This window comes from Phragmites australis, chromosome 5 (assembly GCF_958298935.1).
Source record: "Phragmites australis chromosome 5, lpPhrAust1.1, whole genome shotgun sequence".
Taxonomy (NCBI): domain Eukaryota; kingdom Viridiplantae; phylum Streptophyta; class Magnoliopsida; order Poales; family Poaceae; genus Phragmites; species Phragmites australis.
In genome coordinates, this window is record NC_084925.1 from 46125215 (window position 1) to 46147119 (window position 21905).

The 21905-nt window shown below is 44.5% G+C and overlaps 3 protein-coding genes across 6 annotated transcripts; all 3 read right to left on the bottom strand.

Moving 5' to 3' along the window:
- Positions 1-5463: 5463 nt before the first annotated feature.
- Positions 5464-6894, bottom strand: LOC133920071 (uncharacterized). Its single transcript, XM_062364717.1, has 3 exons — positions 6660-6894; positions 6476-6573; positions 5464-6374 (listed from the first exon to the last, which is right to left on the bottom strand). Exons 1-3 carry the CDS (start codon positions 6666-6668, stop codon positions 5681-5683), a joined length of 801 nt encoding a protein of 266 aa, XP_062220701.1. The 5' UTR covers positions 6669-6894; the 3' UTR covers positions 5464-5680.
- A 3566-nt stretch (positions 6895-10460) lies between these two features.
- LOC133920070 (phospholipid--sterol O-acyltransferase) lies at positions 10461-17081 on the bottom strand. 4 transcript variants are annotated; one of them, XM_062364715.1, is made up of 16 exons: positions 16745-17078; positions 15937-16015; positions 15206-15350; positions 14540-14709; positions 14382-14458; positions 13640-13853; positions 13349-13523; positions 12836-12935; positions 12644-12738; positions 12092-12143; positions 11906-11977; positions 11586-11754; positions 11302-11406; positions 11128-11212; positions 10961-11043; positions 10461-10871 (listed from the first exon to the last, which is right to left on the bottom strand). In XM_062364715.1, exons 1-15 carry the CDS (start codon positions 16994-16996, stop codon positions 10962-10964), a joined length of 1872 nt encoding a protein of 623 aa, XP_062220699.1. In that variant the 5' UTR covers positions 16997-17078; the 3' UTR covers positions 10461-10871; position 10961. The 4 variants fall into 4 exon arrangements, with proteins under 4 accessions (XP_062220699.1, XP_062220696.1, XP_062220698.1 ...); XM_062364712.1 differs by having other exon boundaries at positions 15937-16072; XM_062364714.1 differs by lacking the exon at positions 12092-12143 and having other exon boundaries at positions 12640-12738; positions 15937-16072.
- A 546-nt stretch (positions 17082-17627) lies between these two features.
- Positions 17628-21592, bottom strand: LOC133920072 (very-long-chain aldehyde decarbonylase GL1-6-like). The gene is made up of 10 exons (XM_062364718.1): positions 21414-21592; positions 21056-21279; positions 20668-20900; positions 20334-20553; positions 19681-20047; positions 19447-19554; positions 18575-18775; positions 18363-18464; positions 18079-18252; positions 17628-17991 (listed from the first exon to the last, which is right to left on the bottom strand). Exons 1-10 carry the CDS (start codon positions 21471-21473, stop codon positions 17818-17820), a joined length of 1863 nt encoding a protein of 620 aa, XP_062220702.1. The 5' UTR covers positions 21474-21592; the 3' UTR covers positions 17628-17817.
- Between the last annotated feature and the right edge of the window lie 313 nt (positions 21593-21905).

Consider the following 21905-nt stretch of genomic DNA (forward strand, 5'->3'; position numbering starts at 1 on the left):
ACAATTAAGAGAGAGTTGGACTTAAAAAAAACAAGCAGCAAAACTAAAAGAGGATATTTAACTTCGGTTCTCCCCTGCAAGAATCTTCTTTACGTGCATAATGTCCTTGGTCAAGTGCTTCTGAAATTATAATTATTTTCCAAATTTAGATTGGTAATAAATATGCTTATGTTTTTTCACAATATGTTAAAGGTTGAGGGGTCAAGCTGCAATTCGCATATGTAGGTTCGGACCCGCAGGAGTAGGCTCGGAGGCGTGGCAATTGGAGCACTCGATTAGGTCCGGATTACCATGTCCCCTCTGGTGCACAAGCCAAAACACCTCGCACAGGAACGGGCCAATGAAACCAAGGCAGGAGATGATGTGGCTGCGAGTGGTTGGGGCACTGGAGTGGCTGCTGTTTGCCGGGGGATTTGTGAAAGATCGGGTGGTGAGGTGGTGACCTTTCGCAGTGACGATGTCTCGCACGTTTTGGGTTCCTCTGAGGCTGCCTCGTTGTTGCCTTTGCTGCGTGCTATCGTGTCGGGTTCCCGTGTTGCAATTTTGCCCATTGTGATTCTTCTGTCCACCACGTAATGCTGACGTTTTTAACTTTTAGTTAGCATATTCAATTGAGGATAAAAGTAAGCTTTTATATTATCATGTCATCGAATAACATGACGCACATTTACTTGTGGCAGTAGAATGATGATCAATTATTTAATAATGTCTAGCCAGAGAGTTTGAACTAATATTTAAAGCAAGTGCATATCAACCTAAAAGCTGAGGGTTATGCTCCCTCTCACTCTTGACCACTTTTTGAAGGCAAATTTTGCTATAAGATACTCTTTAGTGTGGTTTTTACCATATCATACTTTTTTATACATGTTGTAGAACACTATAAAATAATAAATATTTGCTCGGCATTGTCTTCATTAAAATATTCATTTCCAGCAGGAGTGGAAAGAGAAATATTACAAAAGTTCTATTTTACTCCTATGAATACAGAGCCCTAACTTGTTGGGAAGTGGATCGTGGCATGACATTCACTAATCCTATCCCTAAGTCTTTGGTTTTCAAGTTTTTTTTTTGTCTTTTTTCTGTATTCAAGGTTGGTTTGTTTGGACTTTTGTTGCTTTTGAGTTTTATTGAAAAGTTATGTTTTTGTTTGTTTAAAAATCTACTTTTACAAATAGGTTATTAGCTTCTACATTAAATTTTAATTTTTCAGAAAAACCTTAACGAGTTTATCAGCTTTACTTTATTTTTAGAAAAATAAGCTTCTGACTTTTTTAAAAACAATTTTTATAAAACTTCGTTTATTCTGTCTTCTGACTTATAGCAGTAATAGAAAGAAACTGAAAATAAATCAGGCCTCAGTTATCTTCTTGCTTGTCGCCACCTCCTGCTTCGCCCACCTGCTTCCACGACCACAACCACAGAGCGCCCCGCTCCTCGCTTCGTGTCCTAGCCGACCTGCCTCCACCTTGCTTGCTATCGATGCTGCGTGGCTATGGAAGAGGCTGGTGGAGTAGCGCGGTCAACAGCCCAAGCGTCTGTCCAGTGCCACCACCGGAGGACATGGGAATCTAATAGTGGATGGAACAAGAGAAGAGGAATAAGAACGAAACTCCGGTCATTTTAGATTATTTGTTCCTGCTATTTGACAAAATATTATATTCTGATGGTCAGAGTATTTTAAATATCTATATTTTTATAGTGTCTCATAACATACATGAAAAAAATTGTCCTGTGACAAAGACCACACCGATTGTCTTGTAGCAAAATTTCCCCTTTTTGAAAAACTATGCTTGGTCTTTTTATACTGTCAATGACATTTGTTTAGCCTGGGGCAAAAATAATGCATGTACTTCATCCGTTTTTCAATACTTATCATTTTTAATTATTTTATTTATTTTCAAATACTTACCACTTCACATTTTTTAAGACGTAGTTTCCAATTTTATCCCTACAAAATCACTTATCCACTTATTTACGGTAGATTTTAGAATATTTTAGCTAGTTTCTAACGGTATTTTTGTCATTTCACATTTAAAATTTGTACTATCTTTGATATGCCTTAGTATACGTGTTTAGTTAAAAGTGATAAGTATTAAAAAAAAGAGGAAGGAGTAGATAGGGATCAAATCTTACTTAATGCCTCATCTTTCGATTGCATAGTATGGTTTCTTTGCAGATATGTAAATGCGACAAAATATATGCATGCAACCAAAGCTGGTTAATTGCAACAAAACGGAGAAGCTAGTGTGTGTGTGTTTGAGAGAGAAAAGTAACTTGCACCATCTCGAGAGGAAAGCAAGAGAGGCCATGTAAGTGGACGAGATACTCCGACTTTAATTTTACGTTACATTGGATGATGACAAATGCAGAGCATTATCAACTTGTATGCGCACAAAATGTCATGGCAAATGCTGGCATGCATCAGCTAACGACATGACATATAAGTTGGATGATTATCCCAAAATGAATCGAATGAGCTAATAACATTGATGTATAGAAGCTGTAAGAAAACTAAGCTGAGAAGCCAGTCCTATGCAAAACTTAGCCACAGCACGGACCACAGCCAGCAGCGGGCACGGGATAGGGGACAAGATGCGGTGGGCTGACCGGACGGTGAGTCCACTCAGCGCTGCACTGGGGCCTGCGTGTCTACACCGTACAGCCCAAATAGCTCACGCGAGATCCGGGTCGTCGATCCTGCGCGGACGGTCCCGATCGGCGACGTTCGCCGTCGCGGCCGCGCGTCCCCCGGCGTGCGTGAGCCGTGGGGTGGTTGACTGCAGATGGAAACGCGGGGCCCACACACCGTCCCTCTTGAGGCGGTTAGCTTAGGAAGAAAAAAATCCTCCGAAAGACTAATATCTCAGCAAAATACATGTTCTTATCTTTTTCTCTTGCACATACCGATCATTAAATTAGGGAAATAATGGTATAGATTATTTTTCGCAGGAGTATTTTTAAGAGGGTCTTATAGAATTTTCTTCAAAGAAGATGAATTAAACACTTTACTATTCAGAGAAGGGATAATACTAAAGAGCGTGTTTGATAGCTTTGTCATCGCTTGTTTTGCAAGGCGCAATAAGAAATTGTGCATTCAGATCCCTTGCCTATTATCTCGATGTCTGCGCTCACCTCGCCAGCATGAGAGCCAAATCCACTCTCTAACACTGGCAAGACTAGCTTTATTGAGCGAGTAAGCCAATCGAACACACCCAAAGTTGCCCTTAATCTAGCGTATCCTCAACCCCCCCCCCCACCACTCCTTTGTCTTCGACGACTCTTTCGTCACCAAAAGTTGCCCTTAGTCCAGCGTAGCCTCACTCCCCCGCTTCACACTCCCCTTTCGACTCTTTCGTCACTAGATCTGCGCCCACCATAACACCGTTCGCCTGTCATTCTCCACCACCGCCGGTTCGAATTGCCACCGCAAGCGACCAGAACCCCAAAACCTAAAACCCCTACCTGAAATTTGTCTATCCGTCTAACTGTAAGACACGTCGATTTTACTCGACTCTGTTAGAATATATGGGCTTAGCCCATTATATTTGTATAATTCCATATAAATTACTCAACTATATGAGGGATATGTGTTTCTTTGGTCCCATCTTACTAGTTGAGGTGGATGGAGATCAAATTAAAAAGATTTCTCTCCTCCACCACTTAGCATATGTGGATGAGAGAATTAGAAGAACGTGTAGGCTCGCTCACCTCACTTCACCTTGCCAGGACGGGCCGGGTCGTGACGGGTACGAGGGTGTGGGCATGTGGCACCTGCATAAATGGTCCACCGAAATCGAGTTCAATTGCTTGCGCATGTGCGATGTCCTTTTTCCGTTTATTCTTTTTGTTGTGTGGGCAAACAAATAAATATAAAAAAATCGTGTCGGTCAAGACTCCGATCGTGGTGATATAACCGATTCCGATCGTGGTGTGTCTCAACCGGATAACTTTTCTTCTATATATCTGCCAGCCGTCACACAAAATATAGACAAGAGTTGCATACACAATTAGTGTTTTGCCAATTTCTCTCTGTTGCGCCATCGCACGTAGTTTACTCCATCCTGCTGCGTCGACGTGCATCGACGAACGGGAGAGTAGGTCTCCGGAACCCGTCGCCCTTGGGATCCTGCACCGTGAGAGGGTGAATAAGATTTTTGGGAAGCGTTCGTCACGACTGCTCATGATGAGCTTCCTCTACATCTTCGCGATCTACTTCGACTATTTTGTCTTTATCATCACCTACTAGATCGACATCACGATAGACTTTGTATCGACTACCATCTTCGTCATCGTCTACTACATCGTGCATTGACACCACGGGGGCATTTGCATCTCATGTTGTCATCGGGTACGCACATAAATCCTACTTGAGTACTTAGTCGAGTACATCTACTGTTCGAGTATCTAGTCAAATATCTTGTGAATGACATACTCTAGTCGAGTCTTGTTGGGACTTGTCAAATCCTACTAGAGGCTAGTCTAATTCAGTCGGGGCTAATCGGAACATAGTTGATATTGATTTTTTGCATCTATTATTGTTCATGCTATATTAGGAATTAAATTAAATATGAAAGTGCTATTATTTCCAACAATCTAAAAACCTTACTGTAGGCACTTTGATTTAATATGACTGGTTTCACCGATGCACTGAGGCTAAATAAGTTTACTGGTACTATCAAAAAGTATAATATTCAACTTGTGACTAGGATTATAAAAGAGGCAACCTATCACTAGACTAATCACGATAAGAGTACTATTCTCTTTGACTACCTCACATGATCTTCTCACAAAATTAGGGTTTTGCCTCACATGATCTCAACCGCGCGACTCTCTCCTTATATATATATATCTGTCAGTCACCGCAAAAAATATAGACACAAGTTGCATACATACAATTAAGATTTTACTAATATCTCTCTGTTGCACCGTTACACGTAGTCTACTCATCCTACCACGTCAACGTGTACCGACGAATAAGAGAATATCATCACAAACCTGAAAGAATAAGACTTTTAAAAGCGCTCGTCATGACTGCTCACAATTTGCTTCCTCTATATCATCACAATCTGCTTCGATTACTTCATTTTTATCATCGCCTACTAGATCAATATTATAAAAACATTTATATCTCATGTCATTATCCGGTACATACATAAATCTACTCAAATATCGAGTCAAGTATATCTACTAATTAAGTATCTAATTGAATATCTTATTAAAGACAAGATATGCTCTCATCAAAATTTGTTAGAACTTGTCAAATCCTATTTAAGACTAGTCGAATTCAGTTATAACTAATCGATATTAATTTTTATATTATTTTTATTCATATTATATTAGAAATTAAATTAAATTTAAAAATGCTATTATTTCCAACGGACTCATGCGGTCATGGCTAGGGAAAGAAAAAAAATGTCGAAAACACTAGGAGCGATTGGTGGTAGAACATGCATGAATCAAGCATTTGCAGAACATAAAATTTACGTATCTCGTCAAATTGATCATCCAATGGATGGGCAGTCCGGTGGTAATTAACAACCAAAATAATCAGAAGTCCTAGTTTTCATACGGCGGCGGCATGGAGTAGCAGAAATTCTCAATCAGCTGCAATGCGCTCGCAGCCTAATGCTGTTTGCAAGTGCATGGCAGCATCCATGTGTCGCGCTCTCTAGTGTGGTGTCTAGCCCTGCTGCATGGTTGCGGCGTTGCCGTGGCGCTCCATAACCCGGCGCATCGCCAGCGCCGCTGCCTCGCTGGCTCGCAGCGTCCCGCTCGCCATGATCGACGCGAACTCCCTCATGACCTCCTCCTGCACCTTTCCCCTCGCGCTCCCGAGTGGGTCAGCAGCAGCAGTAGCAGCCGTTTCTTTGGCAGCCTTCTGCGCCGCTGGCGCAGGCTCTTCTGGCTTGGCGTCGGAGCCCGCGGCAGTGGTGGAACTAGGCGCGGCCTTCTCGGGCGGGGGCGGCACGGAGACGTAAGCGGGCGGGGGAACAAACTGCGTGGCCTGCGGCGCGGCATTGCTGCGGAGCGTGGACTCGAGGTTCTGGATCATGGGCATGATGAGCGGGCCCATGGGGCTGGACATGACCTCAGCGGGGAGGTTGAGGATGTAGTCGGGGACGCCGGCGCCGACGAGGAACTGCACGACCTCGTTGCTGAAGTTGTTGCAGTTGTGAGTGAGGAGGCGGTACGTCTCCGCCGTGTAGCGCGGCGCGATGTCGCGGAGGTAGTCCTCGAACACCTCGCGCGGGACGTGCGTGAGGCCCAGCTCCACTATCCGCAGCGGCCGCCCGTACGGCGTCGACCCCGCCGGCGACGACTGGATCCCGCCGCCGAAGTAGTACTCGTTCCCGTAGACCACCACGCCCGTGTGCCTGCAACGTATACGATTGACCGCGACCAGGTGATTACGCTTAGACCAATCAGAATGCTACTGAGATCCGCGGAGAAGGAGGCAAGGCCAAGGCATGCTCACCAGATGGCCTCGATGGGCTTGCCGAGGAAGGAGGTGGAGAGCTGCCGCGCGAGGCCGTTGCTCAGGTCGTACACATTCAGCGTAACCTTGTACCCTTCCTGCCGCCATTAACAACCAAAACCATGCCGGTCAGATCTCTCTCCACCCCGCGCAACAAATCAAGCGATAAAGGGGCGAGCCCTACCTCCGCCATCTCCGCGCAGATCGAAATCGCGAATTTTCTCGCTCGAATCAGGAACAGGAACAAATCTCAAGAGTCGGAGGTCAATAAACGGCAGATCTGGGAGGAGGGAACCGACGCGAGCGAGCGGGCGGGCGGGCGGCGAGGCCAACGGGGAGCGATAAATAAAGCAACGAGATTCGATTAGACTAATGGAGGAAGCTTCTGGAGTCGTCTGGTCTAATTTGGAACGCGCGGGATTGCACGGGCGTGTGCCCGCGTAGTGGGTAGGAGAAGGGGATTCCAGCTTGTGCCTCCCGGTTCTCGCAGCCGTTGGATGCAGATCAGGTGGCCGTGGCGTTGCATAGAGTAGCTTTCGTGGAGGATTCCAATTCCAAGCGTGTTAAGGAGAGGAGAGACGGGGATCTTCTAGAGGAGAGGGGGTAGACTTCGACTCGGACTCTGACTCTGATGCTTGGTTTGGATTTGTCTTGCATTGTATTGTTGGGGCAGTTGGCGAGCGCAGCGCTAGAAATTGTGTCTCTGTTTCTGGAACAAAAATTGTGGCAATTTTTTTCTAAAATAATATTAATTTAATGAAAATTTTAAAAATAATTCTGACACGAGGCCTATCTGCATCGTCTGCCGACATGTCCCGTATTTCAGCAATTTTTTAAGAACGAATATTATTTTTACAATTTCCCATTAAATCAATATTATTTTAAAAAAATGCGGCCACCGCGAGTCTAGAAGTGTGGTGATACGGATAGCAGATTGCTCGTCTCGCTCAGCTCTCGTGCGCGTTTCACACTTCGACGTCGCCTCGCAACATGTTAATTAATGCGCGCGCGCAGAACGGAATCCAACAGAAGACAGAGACAGGCAGCTCACAACAACGAACTTCACGTGAACATGCCCTGCCATTTCTTTTAAGTAAATTGCATCACAGCTACAACATATAACAACTTATGGGATGGATGCAAATACTAGATCACAGAACTTGACAATTGTTTAAATACGTCGCGCGACATTTTAAAGTGGTGTATACACATCAAAATCGCAAAAGGTAGCACATCCATGGCACTAACTGGGATGCCACATCATCCATATAATCTCTCTCTCGACCTCGGTGCATTCAGGTGTCTCAGTTTTTTTGTCGAGGAGATGGAGAAGAGTTCTGGGAGATGGGAGAGAAGAAGAGTGTGGAGCAATGATGTGGCATCCTAGATTTGCCACCCTTTGCATTCAACTAGCGCCACACATTCCTAAATTTGCTACCCTTTGCAATTTTAATCTGATATACACCACTCTAACAAGTTCTATGGCCTATTTAAATAATTTTCAAGTTACGTGACCTATTTGAACCCACCTTACGAGTTGCTCTATCTATGGTGCAATTTACTCTTTTTTTAATATAAACCAAGAATTACCCTAGACCTGGACCTTTCTAAGGAGGTAATAGTACTAGTACACACTATCTTTTATTTCATACTGAGGCCAGTTGGCGATGTCACGTACCAGCAGATATAAATACACTGGAGTGGAAATGTTAATAAAAATCCCAGAAAAACATCAATGAGTATAAATTACACACCAGAGTAGAACATGCATAGGAATTTCATCCCAACAAGGGGAAGCAAATGAGAGTCATGCGGTTACGGAAACTCATACATTATCTAACTACTCATTTACTCCTCGTGCCACGACGGTCGGGGACTTTGACATCAAGCAAACTTCACACTCAAAGATGCATCACATCAATCAATTACTAGTAAAGGGGAACTGGTTCAGAGGTGAACACTATCGTGAACGGTGTCATAAGCCTTGGTGAACAGTACCCTGCAATAATTTATTTTTCATGACATTTATGAGATTACTGACCTTAATTACTGGTAATAGGATTACTGTTCATGCATTTGCTATTTACGAAATATTGTTTGCAGACTCTGTTTACGAAGGTTACGGTTACTATTTACTTAGCCAGTGACTTACCTTTGTAAGACTAAGATTAACCTGTCGGAGGGTGAACTCCTTAAACGGGGATTCGGAAGGATCCCTTTGAGATTTGACCGGGGGATGATTCTGAATCCGTTTCATAGGTGAAATAAATAGAAGTAAATGAGATGTAAGTGGAGGTGGAATGATCGGATGCAGAAAAGAGTAAATGCTCAGGGGATTTTTAGACAGGTTTGAGCCGCACTGAGCGTAACACCTTGCCCCTGTGTATATGCTATAAATGCTCTGAGAATGACTCTTGGAGGGTCTGCTGTGTACAAGAATATTTGTCTAAGTTAGAGCTTCGTGTTCCTTATTCTTCGAGACTCGTCGATGTGTTTTGTCCTTCGGTCTCTGTCTCGGGAAAACTCTCATCTTTTCTCCGGGGAGCCCGCCTCGCTTATATACTCGTCGGGGCGGTAGCGTGTCCAGAAAGGATGTCGTAAGTTCCAAGTCACCATAAATGAAAAGCAACCATCATGGGCTGCTGCGCGAGGTGACGGGGAGGGTTGAAAACGCGCTCCCGTCTGGTCTTGTTCGTCATCATTTGGCTTTTCGGCGAGTGCTGCGGGGAGAGCCCACCGGACAACCTCCGAGCGGTCCCGCGTGCCCACCCAGTCAGAGCAGGCCTGACACGGCAGGGCGGCAGGCGGTGCGCCTCAAGCATGGGACCCATGCATTAAATGTCCCCACGCCTCCCTACCAGGCCGTGGCAGGTACTGACAGCAGGCGTGGGGGAGTGGTTGGAAGTGACAAGCCACATGCCCTCTTAAATGCAGCATCGAGCCTCTCACCAGCTGACACCTCATAGCTGAGCCCTTGTGGGGACCACCAGCGAAAGACTTTTCAGGCCCTCGGGGAACTGTGAGTGCTCGGGGGCTACTTCTCGCAACCCCGAGCACTCTCTCCCGGATATGTCCTCTCTTGGTCCTCGGGGAACCGAGTGCTCGGGGGCAACTGTTCACGGCTCCGAGCGCTCTCTCCCGGAACTGACTTCCTTTGGGTCCTCGAGGGACTCGAGCACTCTCTCCTGGAACTTGGCCTTTCTTGAGTCATCGGGAAACTCGGGTACTTGGGGATCACTGTTCATAGCCCCAAGCACCCTCCACCGGAACTCGGTCTTCTGGAGCCTCAGGGGTTGGCGCCACGTGGCACTCTGTTGTTCTAGCCTCAGGACTCGGGGACCCCTGGTTCCCATATCACCGACACAACCATTTTCCTTCGCGACACAGATTCCCACTGTGAAAGGTTTTTCGTTCCCTTTAGCGCTACAACAGTTTCACTTCACAGTTCCCGTCACAAAAATAATTCCCAAAGTCATTACCTCCAGGACGAGATTCTCTCTTCTTTCTCTTCGCGATTCCACTCGAAAGAAAGCTGTTGGAGAACAGAGAAGGAAATCGAGAAGGAAACAAAATGAAAATAATATGATAGGGATGGTCTAAATCAGAGAAGCCGATTCCTCCTAAAGGACGCTCTCAACGATACTTATTTCTTAGGTAGAAGACCGTGTTAAATTGATACGTAGAGATAAGTACTTCAATACATGGTGTAATGTATATATCATTTCTCATGGCCCATAGTTAAAGGTGATAATAACACTTTGAGGATACTATCTTCCCCAATGCATATTTGTCAGCTTCTAGTCTATTGATATTAAACCCACCTTGTTTCTTCCTAGAGACCCTAGTTCATTCTCTCTCTTTTTTAACTATCTTGCCACATCATTTTTTATCCTACATAAACATCTAATTAATTACTAAGACACTAGCACTGATAGTAGCCTAAGGTGGTTAATCGACAGTACTGCATTTTCATTTTTCAAACAGCTAATTTAAAGTACTGCCATTCTTCAAGACGTTAATTTGTGAATGCTTGATTTCCGAGATGACCCAACCTGTGTTTATTATACACATCAGTGTGATCTCATGGCACCTTCAGGCCATCGGAAGTACTTATGCTACAGATGATTTCCACGTGGCTGAAAGCTGAACAATTGGTGTTAAGAACTATACAGTCCTGGAAATGTCATGACTTCCATATTCGGCCAAAAGTAGTCATGGGAACGTGTTTCAGTTTGGATATAACAGCTTCGTATCAAGATGCCAACAAGAGCACGATTTGGTCTGCTTTTGGCTGGGCCGTAATTTATCCTGGTTCTATCGTGCCGAGTAATTTCATTGCCAAGTAAAAATGGGGAATGGAATATTATTCCCATGTGAGAGACTCGGCCAAAAAATTCTGCAGCATGCCAACAAGACATGTCAGGTGTAGTTTTCGACAAAGAGGGCAAACTGAAATAGTAACACTAGCTCAAGTATGCAACATACTTCATAGATACTGTTGAAGGAGGTTAGTTGACGTATTTTTCAATCTGCAGCTCATTCCCAGATGGACATCACCAAACGTGTACCTGGATTTACAGTCATTAAAAAATGTCCTTGTTCCCGAAACTGAAAAGGAATAACTGGAAACAGCGAAAAACTGGGTTGCAGACCTGTATTCGCAGTGTTCTGGAAAGCCACAACGAGCCTTTGCATAGTCCCAGCGGCAATCTTCGTTTCTTAATGGACCACGGAAAGCTATTTATGCACCTTTGTTAGTGACTTGAAAAATGAAAGTCAAATCAGGGAACATTAATACTTTTCAAGGAGTTAAAGTGAACGCAAACCTTTTGTCACAAATTTCGATTTTGAATCAGGGTGCATATCATGCCACATTTCAAGCCACAACTCCCGCATTAGCACTGGCATCCTAACAATATTCCTGTGATTTGCTGGTAAGAAAACCACTTTCAGATTAGTTATGGAGAATGTGGATTGTGGAACACACACAAACAGAAGATCAAAACTTTCTAAGGAGATCCTCGCAGGAAAGCAATGCAGAATGTGTCAGGTACAAGGCAAAGCACAACAACCAAATTATAAAATTAGAAAATAAACTCTAGATCTGCACCTTTATCAAGTTCCCAGACTGCTGTTCTCCATCCTGGAATACTTTCAGCATCTTCATAGTAGGTTATATACTTCACATGTCGAGCTCTCGTCATGTTTGGGAATATATCCTGGCCATGATGGTGCTCAATGTTCATGCTTGTTTGTAAGTCAGAACCATCATGTTCTGCCTGCAAAAGGAGGAGGCTATAATTGGAAGGATGCACTAACATTGTGATTTACTGCTAGAAAGTAGAAAATAGTCGGTGACACTTCAATTAGCAATATCCAGGCCTCAAGTTTGCCATGTTGATAATCACACCACTAGCAGAAATAGAATACCTGTGGAGCCCTTGTTATGTTCAGTTTTGGCCCAAGCCAATTCTTGCACCAGGAGAGAGAATTGTAGGATACCTGCCATGAAACACCTATTCAATTGCTTAATTACTTAAACAAACCAGATCAGATAGTTCAACAAAGTCACAAAGATGTTGAATTGAACAAAGAATTTCATTTGATAACACATACTGTTCCATCACCACTGGAATTGTTAGGCTTTCCAGAAACAGAATTACCTGATCTGGTAAGAATAAATAATGTTACAAAGGTGCCGTCAGGTAAATACATATGCAGATCAAAATTAATGCCCTCAATGTTGTACTACTGAAAAATACGGACTTGACAGTGTTATCCAGAAAAATAAAATTAGAAACCTTCTGAAAGCTACAGCATTCTCTTTAAGTAATAAACCAATTAATGCATCTTTTATCCCCAGTTAGAATATTTCACGACAGGTATAAATGGAGACTTCAATACAACAAAAAAGAAAGTGAACAGAAATATCTAGGCAATGCTTCACAATGATCTCGAAGTAGCATCGAATGTTCAATTTATCTTTGTAATTAAAAAAGGTGAATGAGCAGAAGAACCCATTTGGACACTTGAGATGAAACAGTTGCAATCAAACAACTATTCTCCTCAGCAGATCTCTTAAGTGAGTTAGCCATTCACGGAAAGATGATGGATATATGTGTGAACCGAGTACTGAAGACTTTTTAGATCAAGATGTATGGTACCTGCCTTGACAGTAGGGACCCATCAAACTCATAAATTATATCAGTTATTATCCAGTTATCTGGATATGGTTTGCCACTTGGTGCAAAGTAGTATCCCACCTGCTTGATTAAAGATCATGAATCATGGAATGACACTGCGGTTTGAAGCAAGATAAAGTGGGAGATTTTACAATTAAAGAGAGATCTTCAATTATACCTCTGTCTTTGAATCAATCCCATAAATGCAAAATACATTCTTTATTGGGGGTCTCTCCCAAGGTGTGAGAGGATTGAGAACTGGGTCACCCTGGTAGTACCTGAGATCAACACAGATCAATATACAAGGTCTTAGATACCATCTTTTGATTAAAATTTAGAATTTGCTTGGTGGTTGGTGCATGCCAAAGCTGCAAGTTGGTATGTGGGACAGCTGTCCCACATCTTTTGATTAAAATTTAGAGTTTTGTTGTGAAGACAACAGATGTGGGACAGATGTAGCAGCATTGGCCGCAGGCATGTTTGATTCCCTTGCCTAACCTTGACTTGCAAAACTAGGGGAAGGATGCATGTTTGATTCTATTGCTAAAATTGCTTCTGGAGAAGCTGAGAAAGGGTTTTTCTCACTTTTGAGGGAGAGCCAAATTTACTCTCCTCCACTAGCATAGATTTTCTTGCCCAGTAGAAAGGTAAGGCTAGGTAAAGGAATCAAATGCGCCCAAAATTGACTTACTTCTCAAGCTGGTATACAAGTGCCTTGCTCTGAGGGTCATAATCCTCTATTGTTTTGAACAAAGTACCATCTGAAACTTCTCGGGCAGAAAATGACAAGAGAGTTGGCTTTCCACACTCCATGCTCGATGTTAGGTTCTCGGTTATATCCATAACAGATGGGTATGCCTCCATATCTGTCAGGAGAAAACAGGAAAGAAAAGAAAAGGAAAGGAAAGGAAAGGCAAACTTGCTTAGTGGAAGCAAAATCATAAATATCACAGCAAGAAAGAAAGTGAGTTCTACAAAGAACCTCGAACTGTAGGAACCTCAATACTGACGAGGTTTGTGGGCCATCCAGAGTAATCTGAAATATATTCCATTTCATCGCATTGTTGTCTGTGGGTACAACCTCCCTTTCCCTCAAAAAAATACTTCCAGTATATATTGTCAGCTCTGCAGTGTTTGGAGAATGGCAGAAGCCATAAAGAAGATCCAAATGAATTAAACATTAATCGTGCGGTCCCCTGAAAACAGTGTAGTAATACAAGATAAGTAAAAAGTAGTGAATTGCACCAACAGGATGTGAAAAAATGCAACAAAACTCTGGCAAGCTAAGTGGAAAATAGAAACAACTCCAAAGTCTGGAGACAATTGGACTCCTTAATGATAGTATATAAAACATAAAATAATATACTATGCTTAGCAGCACATCAAGATGAAGGGATAATAGTTTACTAAGACCATAGACCATACTTCATGTGAAGTCGTGAACATCTAGGACCATAACTTCAAGACTAGGAATCGTAAATAGAGGCATAGAGCAGCGAGTGCATAAGAACAAGGAGAAGAAAAAATGTTCTACACTTACTCAGTTACGCAATACAGAAATAAACTACCGAACATTACAAAAAAGAATTGTCAACTGCAAAGCCATAAACTCAACACTAACTATGTTGCAGGAAAAAGGGAAAAAATGAAACTTGCAATAGCAGATCAGGGCAACCGATGATGGGAATTATTGAGATAAAATGAATTCATATAGACAGACTGACCTCATTGACTGGAAGACCAAAAGTTGCTCCAGAAAGAACAGCTCTAACTGCTTCAGTAGATCCAAGAAGAGGAGCGCCTGAAAGCACAGAAAAAAACGAAAACATGAAGATAGGAAATAATGATGGTACTGAATTAAGACTCGTTCTAGTTCATATACCAACTGCAAAGTATGCATGTATATGCTTGTCAAGCCATTGGATGTAGTGCTTAGGAGCAATTTCTAGTTTCAACCACTCCAAAAAGTATCGAAACACATTGTTTCCCATCGAATGAGCAAACACCAAAGACGGCCCTCCTCGAAGTTTCAATGCAATTTCAAAAGTCAACCTGCATCAAAGGGGATTTATGAACATCAAGCACCATATTGTCTCCATATGCAGAAATGAATTTCCCTTTTATTACACATCTAAGATCAGCGTGGATTCTTTTTTGTTGTTTCAGCAAAACCATATGTGCTTGAACAAGACTAAACTCAAGATACAACAAAACTAAAAACGCATGCCAAAGCTTATATTTTAGCATTTGGTCGATTGCTCCAAGCATATGAAAGATAGCACACATTGTATTACTTGTACCGTTAATAATTATGTCAGAGGTTGGCTCAACATTGTGGACATTGATAGGGTCAATAAAACAAGAATCCTATGGTGTACATAATTTAGAAGCACTCGCACAAATGCCGATGGAAGAAATGAAGGTCATTTTACTAACAATATAAATGACTATAACCTATGCATGTGCTTTTAAAAACCAAAAGATCTAGAAACCCAATCAGCTGAGGAAAGTGGTTGCGGCATAGCAAGATGAGTCAAGTGTTACAAACTTTAATTTGTGAAAGTACAGATCCCTCTCCTCAAGCATTGATGGGGGTAGCCTCCAATCATAAGGAACAGCAATAATCGCATTAGCTTCAATACCAAATTCCACACACCATTTGACCCATTCTTTCCATACTGAAGAGAGAGGACCTGAAATCTTGCCCAATAAAACCACATCAGATAAGATTTTTTTGTCTTCCCATCTCTTTATTTTTCATGAATAAATGTGATTAATAGTTTCACAATGTGCTAAACATAGGAAGCTGCTACTTGGAAACAGATGCACATATATTCTTTTACAAGAAAGAAAGAAAGGTGCAAAGGCTTGAGAACATCTAATTCACAGTAACTATCCCAGGAACATTACCCTAGCAGTGCAATTTCTATAATCTCACCAGCATTAGATATTTAGATTGAACAAGAACAATTACATGGAAGATTGTTCTTGCACAAATTATTTTTCACTCTTTATTTTATCAGAATGAAGAACATGATTGATGATTCATTCCTGACTAGTGAGTAGTGATAACAACTGGCCACTCCAATACTCACTGTTAACCATTTTGGCTGCTTTAGCCCAAAAAATGTAAAACAAAAATTATGTCAAAGATGGACTTCATTTCATTTAATGTGATATAAGCTATAAATCATCACATTAAATATTATATTTACTGTATAACTCATGCACAGAATTGCGAATTCAGTACTTGGCAAACTAGATAATGTATAAGTTTACCTGTTATATAACCAGGATCCAACTCTGTAATTGCAGAAAGACCACTATCGGGCCTCGATTTGCATTCTGGATGGTCTGTCTGATTATAAGGTTCAAGCAGCATGCATTTAAGCCAGCAATTTAACGCAGAGAAAAGCTGCATGATATTGAACATATCAAAATCAGTAGATGCCTAATCATAGAAGTGGAGCAAATATAGCATCTACACACCACATAATTTTTTCTTTAAACATGACAAACATCGATGTAATGCCCTAGCCTAGGTAGGGATGAACAATGCATTCCCATGCGATGACATTAGTCACATATGGCTATTCATGGTGGCATACTGGCATTAGAGACATAGAGTAGTACATAATTCCTAGTAAAACTGTCCACACCAGCTCAGGTTAAGCTTTTTTTGCTATTGGAAAGTGGGGATGGAAATTCAAGCAAATGGTGGCCTTTTACGTCTCCAACATAACAAACAAAAAATATTCGTTGGATATCCCTTTCATGGCACTCACTTCCAGAAAGGATATGCCGGTCCAGTACCAGTTTATCACAACAAAATCTCGTTCAGTCCCAAATCTATAACTAGATGATCACTCAAAATAAGCAAGTATGAAGACAGACAAATAGCTAGGCTGCTCATCGTGAATCCGTCAAGTATGTGAGCATATCTACATCACGCAGACAGACAAACCAATCAAAACTATTAAGAGAACCAATACACGTGCTAATCCCAAAATAACAACAGTAACTAGCACTAGAAAAGCAGTAACCAGATATTACGAGATGGTGGGTGACACAGCGCAGGGATTTCGACCTTGGTGGTGTCGAGCCAAACGGAGTCGAGGGGGTTGAAGTCGAAGGGCGAGTAGGGGCAATCCAGCACCGACCACGCGCGCAGCTGCGTCGACGCGAACCCCGGGATGATTATCCCCGACAGCTTCCGGTAGTCAAACTCCGCACCGCCGTCGCCAACGGCCACTCCCACGGCCGCCATAGCCACCGTCGCTAACGCCGCAATCGCCGCCGCAAGGGCGAGGTCGCCGCGCCAGCGCCGCCGTCGAGGCATCACGGGGCGATTTGGTCGTTCCGGTTGGAACGGACATGTGCGCGTTTAGCGCGTGCGCTGAAGGGGAGGAAAGGGTGGGCGCGGGGCTATCTGGGCCGTCCGTTTTGTCGGGGACAGTTGCGATCTCGTTATCGGCTTCGCTCGCGTCGTGCGGCCCAAAGCGTGGTATAGGTCCGAGTGGGACCACCCTGAGGAGCGTCTCGAACATGGTGGCGTGGCTGGTCATCGCGACCGTCCGGTTCTAATTGGATGGTCGTGATCGACCATCATCTCAGCTTCCCGAGGAGGATGGGCCGCTGAGCGTGTGGGCCCAAACTCCAAGCGGGAGAAGTCAGAGTTGGACTGCCAGTTCGGGGCCACTCGGGCGAGCCACGTATGCAGTCTGACCGTGCGCTCTGAGCGAATCCGAAAGCGTTCGTTTTGGGAACCAACGGCTCCGATTCTGCTTGAGGATTGGGGCCCACAGGGCAGGGAACGTCGACACTGACAAGCCATTCATGGGCTGCCGGGCCCGGCTCAACTCATTGGTATCACCTGATCATCATTTGCCACGCAAAAAAAATATATATATGATTGACTTACACGGAGTACGTACGTAGTTTTGTGCTCATTCAAATGCAGCACGTAGGAGTAGAAAACAATGTGATTATACTGTTTAACCTCACACGAAGACAGTAGTAGAATGTAGCGATGATGGAAGAGGAATAGAGAGGATTACACTGCGACGCTCAATCGGCTGGGCATTTTTGACCCAGCAGAAGAACCCAACACAGAGCTACGTAACCGATCGACACGCTTCGTATCTGCAGCTCCATCCATCCTTACTCGGCAGCAGCGTGGCGGTCGTAGGGGCGGAAGCCGTGGGCTAGCGCGGCACGCCACGCCCTGTCGACGCCGGTGACCTTGCCGCCGCACTCGTGCGCGTCCCACTTCTCCAGCGCGTGCACGATGCCCGCCGCGCGCCACGCGCTCATCACCCTCCTCGGCAGCCAATTCTGCACGCCCAACCCGCACGAACTAGTTAGCATATCTCTCCGGGCAACCATGCGCCATGTCTGCAAGCAACCTATGTGTTCACGTACCTCGCAAGCATGGAGGTTCTCAAACGAGTCTGGGACTACCAACGCCGGTGTGCTGTGGTAGACGCAGTCCTTGCGGATCGCCTTGGGAGGGAACTGCGAGTGGGGCACGAAATGGACACCGTCCCGGGCTTTCCTCTGCTCTTGGTCCGTCAGCCCGTCGCCGACAAGCCACACCTGCGTATAGTATTTGATGAGCTACTAGCCATCCAAGGATCGGAGCTGTAACTAAACAAACACGTGAAGCGCGAATGCAAAGTGAGAATCGAAGCAGGTAGTAATTCCACCTTGCTGTCGTCGTAACTGCAAGAAAGAACCAGATACTTGTGCATTTCTGGACGGAGCTCTTGCTTCAGACAGTCATACGAATCCTTATCCACCATCTGAACCTGCTCCGACCAAAGAATCATTCCTGAATCGTCATTGTCTTCATGGTAAACTAAAGCAAGCAATGCCAATAATCCAGACTCAACTCGTCAAAGAAACGTGTTTCGCGTACCTGGATTTCCCGTTCGCAGAGGGCCAAAGTCAGCACGAACGAGATCTTGTTTGCGTTTCCCAGGAGGAGCACGTCCTTTGTGCCTTCAGGGATCATATGGAGAACGGCGGCGGCAGCCAAGCTGCTCCCGTCGACGATCTTGGTCTTCAGGTTAGGCTTTCTGATGATGTAGAGCTCCCCGTTCTTATTCAGTTCATATGCCTGCACAAACAAATGACGCAATGTCATATACGAGCATCATTTGAGCTGAGCACGACCACTTCCTCTCGGGGTACCACATGTAGTTTTGTTTGAGAAAGTATATGTTGTTTAGTCTGAAGAATTGCAACATCCAGAATTCAGTCTGAAGAATCTTTAGTCTGATTGCTCAGGTTTACAGAGTAGTGGAACTTTCACTTTGTCTGTCATGTAAAATTGCAAAATTACGTGTTAAATCAGAGTAGTGCAACTTTCACTTTATCTGGAGAATCTGCAAGCTACGACAATTAAAGAGGTAGCTACCAGTAGCATGGCGCGTTAAATAAAATGTAAGATGGTCCAATGCACTCTACTACTCTAATTTAAACGACTTGCCGAAAGCATACTGCTGCTACTGTCAGCAGGGGCGAAGCTACATATAGCTTGGGGGTGCACTAACACTAGGGTAAAGAAAAATTTTATTATTCATATGGACCGTATAAATTTGCATATGTTATAGTGAAGTGGCACCAGGGCCATTTTGACTCATGCCACCATGCATGGTAAATTTTGCAAGCTTCTCATGCAGGAGCAGGACTCCTAGTAAAGTTGATCAAGACTGCGTTGTGCTGCAGACATTGAAGACTGGTAAGCTGGCTGGCAAGGAGGACCGGGTGAATAAAAGAGAGGTGGACCTGGTTCAGGAGGCCGAGCGTTAGTACTCTCGCGCCACTTGCTTCTGCATCTGCCACAGCCTTCTCAATCAAACGGCTCACTGCATGCACACCTTCCTTGGACCGATACTGCATTTATGTAGCCCAAGAGAAGAGCAGGAGTAGCATTCAGATTCAGTGTCCCCAAGATTACGCAGTGGCTAATCGTACTCCGAAATCAGATGCGCATGCATGCTGCTAATTATGAGCACGTACCTGGGAGGTGTATCTTGGAACGACCCACGTCTCGACGTTGAGCTTCTCCAGCCTGTTGGCCTCGGACCTGAAGGTCCTCCCGAGGAGCGAGGCGAGCGCGGCCAGCGGGTACGCCGCCCTGAGCCGGAGGAGCCTGGAGGCGAGCGGCGCGGAGGCGAGGGAGGCGAAGCCGAGGCGGAGGTGGAAGATGGACTCGGGTGTGGTGAGGTGCGTGAGGTGGACGACGTCGGGTGCCTCCTCCCGCCCGTGCAGCGCCCGCTCGTACAGGTCGTCGCTCGACTTGTCCAGCGTCCCGTACAGGTAGTCGTAGAACGGCATGAACAGCGAGTAGTTGGTGCGAAACTGCGTGTGGTGCAGCGAGTGGAACCTGACCATGCACCAAAATTCAGCAAGCGAAATTCTACACATAAAATGCTCGTACGGTGAATCGGGATCAATCTGTGTAATTGTTTGACTGAGGTGATTCTACTGAGAAACTCATAGATTTTTGAGTGATTCTCCTGCTAGTAAAAAAACATAAACGAATCAAACGAAACTGCCCGTTTGAGGGATTTACACGTTCAAGTCCCTTTCCAAATGCAGGAATTTTACACGGATTGATTTCACATAAAACTGACAGTTCAACTCCTGCAGATTAATTTAATTGCACTTACGATGGGGTGTACATGAGGTACTTGAGCGGGGGGAAGACGTCGAAGAGGCACTTGGGGACGAACTCGAAGTTGCAGTGGCCGAGATAGTTCATGAAGTCGATGTAGACGAGGTAGCCGTTGGCCACCACCACGGAGGCGGTGTTGGTTCCCACCATGCTCAGCAGCGGGATGGCGAAGAGGGTGAAGTACACCAGCTCCTCCGCAAAAGGATGGATCACGGCTGCAAATAAATAAATAAAAATCCATCAGATGATTGACCAATCGATCACAGGGCTCCACTAATCTTGTATTAAATCAATACAAGTGATTATTATGTGGTCACGAGAATTCATACAGGTTATGGGCTCGGTGACGATGGAGGCGTGGTGGTGGGAGTGGTAACGCGAGTAGAGGCAGTGGTGGTGCAGGGCGCGGTGGAACCAGTAGTAGAGGAACTCGACCGGGCCGACGTGCAGGACGAGGGAGACGACCAGCCCCTTGGAGTTCCACCACGGCATCCCTTGCGCCATCGGCACCGCCGCGTTAACCACGTAGAACAGCAGCGCCGTCAGGATGATCTGGTCGTCCCTGCGTGCGTATTCATTATATATGCAGATGACAGAGACAGAGGCGATCAGTTACAAATTAAATTTGAACATGAGAGGACGGAGAGAATCTTAATTTGATAAACAGTGAGTGCCTCTTTCTGGTGAAAGTAGTTTTCCTTTTCAAAGGAACAGTACCAGTTCCTCTCCCTGTCGACCTGGTCGAAGTCGAGGCTCTTGTTGATTATCCTGTGCTTGCTCCTGGCCGTCTGGTGGCGGGAGACGGTGATCCAGAGCTGGCTGTAGAGGAGCCTCAGCAGCAGCACCGGCAGCACGGCGAAGCTGAGGAGGTCTCTCTCCTCGCTCCGGCTCGTCACGAACTTGTACGTGCTGCGTGCCGCCCATGGAGCTAGCAGCGCGTACTTCAGTTCGTGGCATGGATGCACGCAGCATGATCACAAAAAAACTTAGTTATTGCTTTGCGATGCATTCATTCCGGTGTTCATGGCTTTGATTGATGGCAAAATGTGAGACCAAGGCGCATTCAGGCACTTACCTTGTAGTTTCCGAGGTCTTGCCATGGCCAGCGGCTGAGAGGTCCTGGCTTTGACGCCATGCTTGCTTTCCCTAGCTAGCTAGCAGCTGCCTCTCCTTCACAAAGTTGGCTGCGAGATACTCGAAGGTTGAGAGAGTCCACTGCTACCTAGCTTTATATCCGAAGGAGATTAGGAGACTGCCAAAGGCATCGATCATGGCAATGGAAAACTTTACTTCTGTGGACCCCACAAGCAGCGTACCTACAAGCTACTAAACACAGTAAAGATGTTAAGCTTTTACTGAAAAAATGCTTTTAAAACGAGCTATATATATATATATTAAAAAAAGTTACACGTAATTGACATTAATATACCTACTACAGAGCTACACTCTATAGTGAATGACAGTCTGTGCTCTAATAAGGTCATGTTTATTTTAGATTGTAAAAGTTGAATTGTGATTAAAATTTAAAAAATTGAAATAAACAACTGAAATATAAAAGTTAGATTGT

Excerpts from the sequence above, each read along its gene's own strand:
- LOC133920072 (XM_062364718.1), bottom strand. The coding sequence starts at position 21,473 with ATGGCGTCAAAGCCAGGACCTCTCAGCCGCTGGCCATGGCAAGACCTC. Across the intron at positions 20,554-20,667 it reads CGTCACCGAGCCCATAACCT|CCGTGATCCATCCTTTTGCG; the intron begins GTATGAATTCTC and ends ATTTATTTGCAG. Across the intron at positions 18,776-19,446 it reads CGCTCGGCCTCCTGAACCAG|GCATATGAACTGAATAAGAA; the intron begins GTCCACCTCTCT and ends TTGTTTGTGCAG.
- LOC133920071 (XM_062364717.1), bottom strand. Across the intron at positions 6,375-6,475 it reads AAGCCCATCGAGGCCATCTG|GCACACGGGCGTGGTGGTCT; the intron begins GTGAGCATGCCT and ends TATACGTTGCAG.
- LOC133920070 (XM_062364712.1), bottom strand. The coding sequence starts at position 16,996 with ATGCCTCGACGGCGGCGCTGGCGCGGCGACCTCGCCCTTGCGGCGGCG. Across the intron at positions 13,854-14,381 it reads TTGGTCTTCCAGTCAATGAG|GGGACCGCACGATTAATGTT; the intron begins GTCAGTCTGTCT and ends CACTGTTTTCAG. Across the intron at positions 12,739-12,835 it reads GGATTGATTCAAAGACAGAG|GTGGGATACTACTTTGCACC; the intron begins GTATAATTGAAG and ends TTAATCAAGCAG.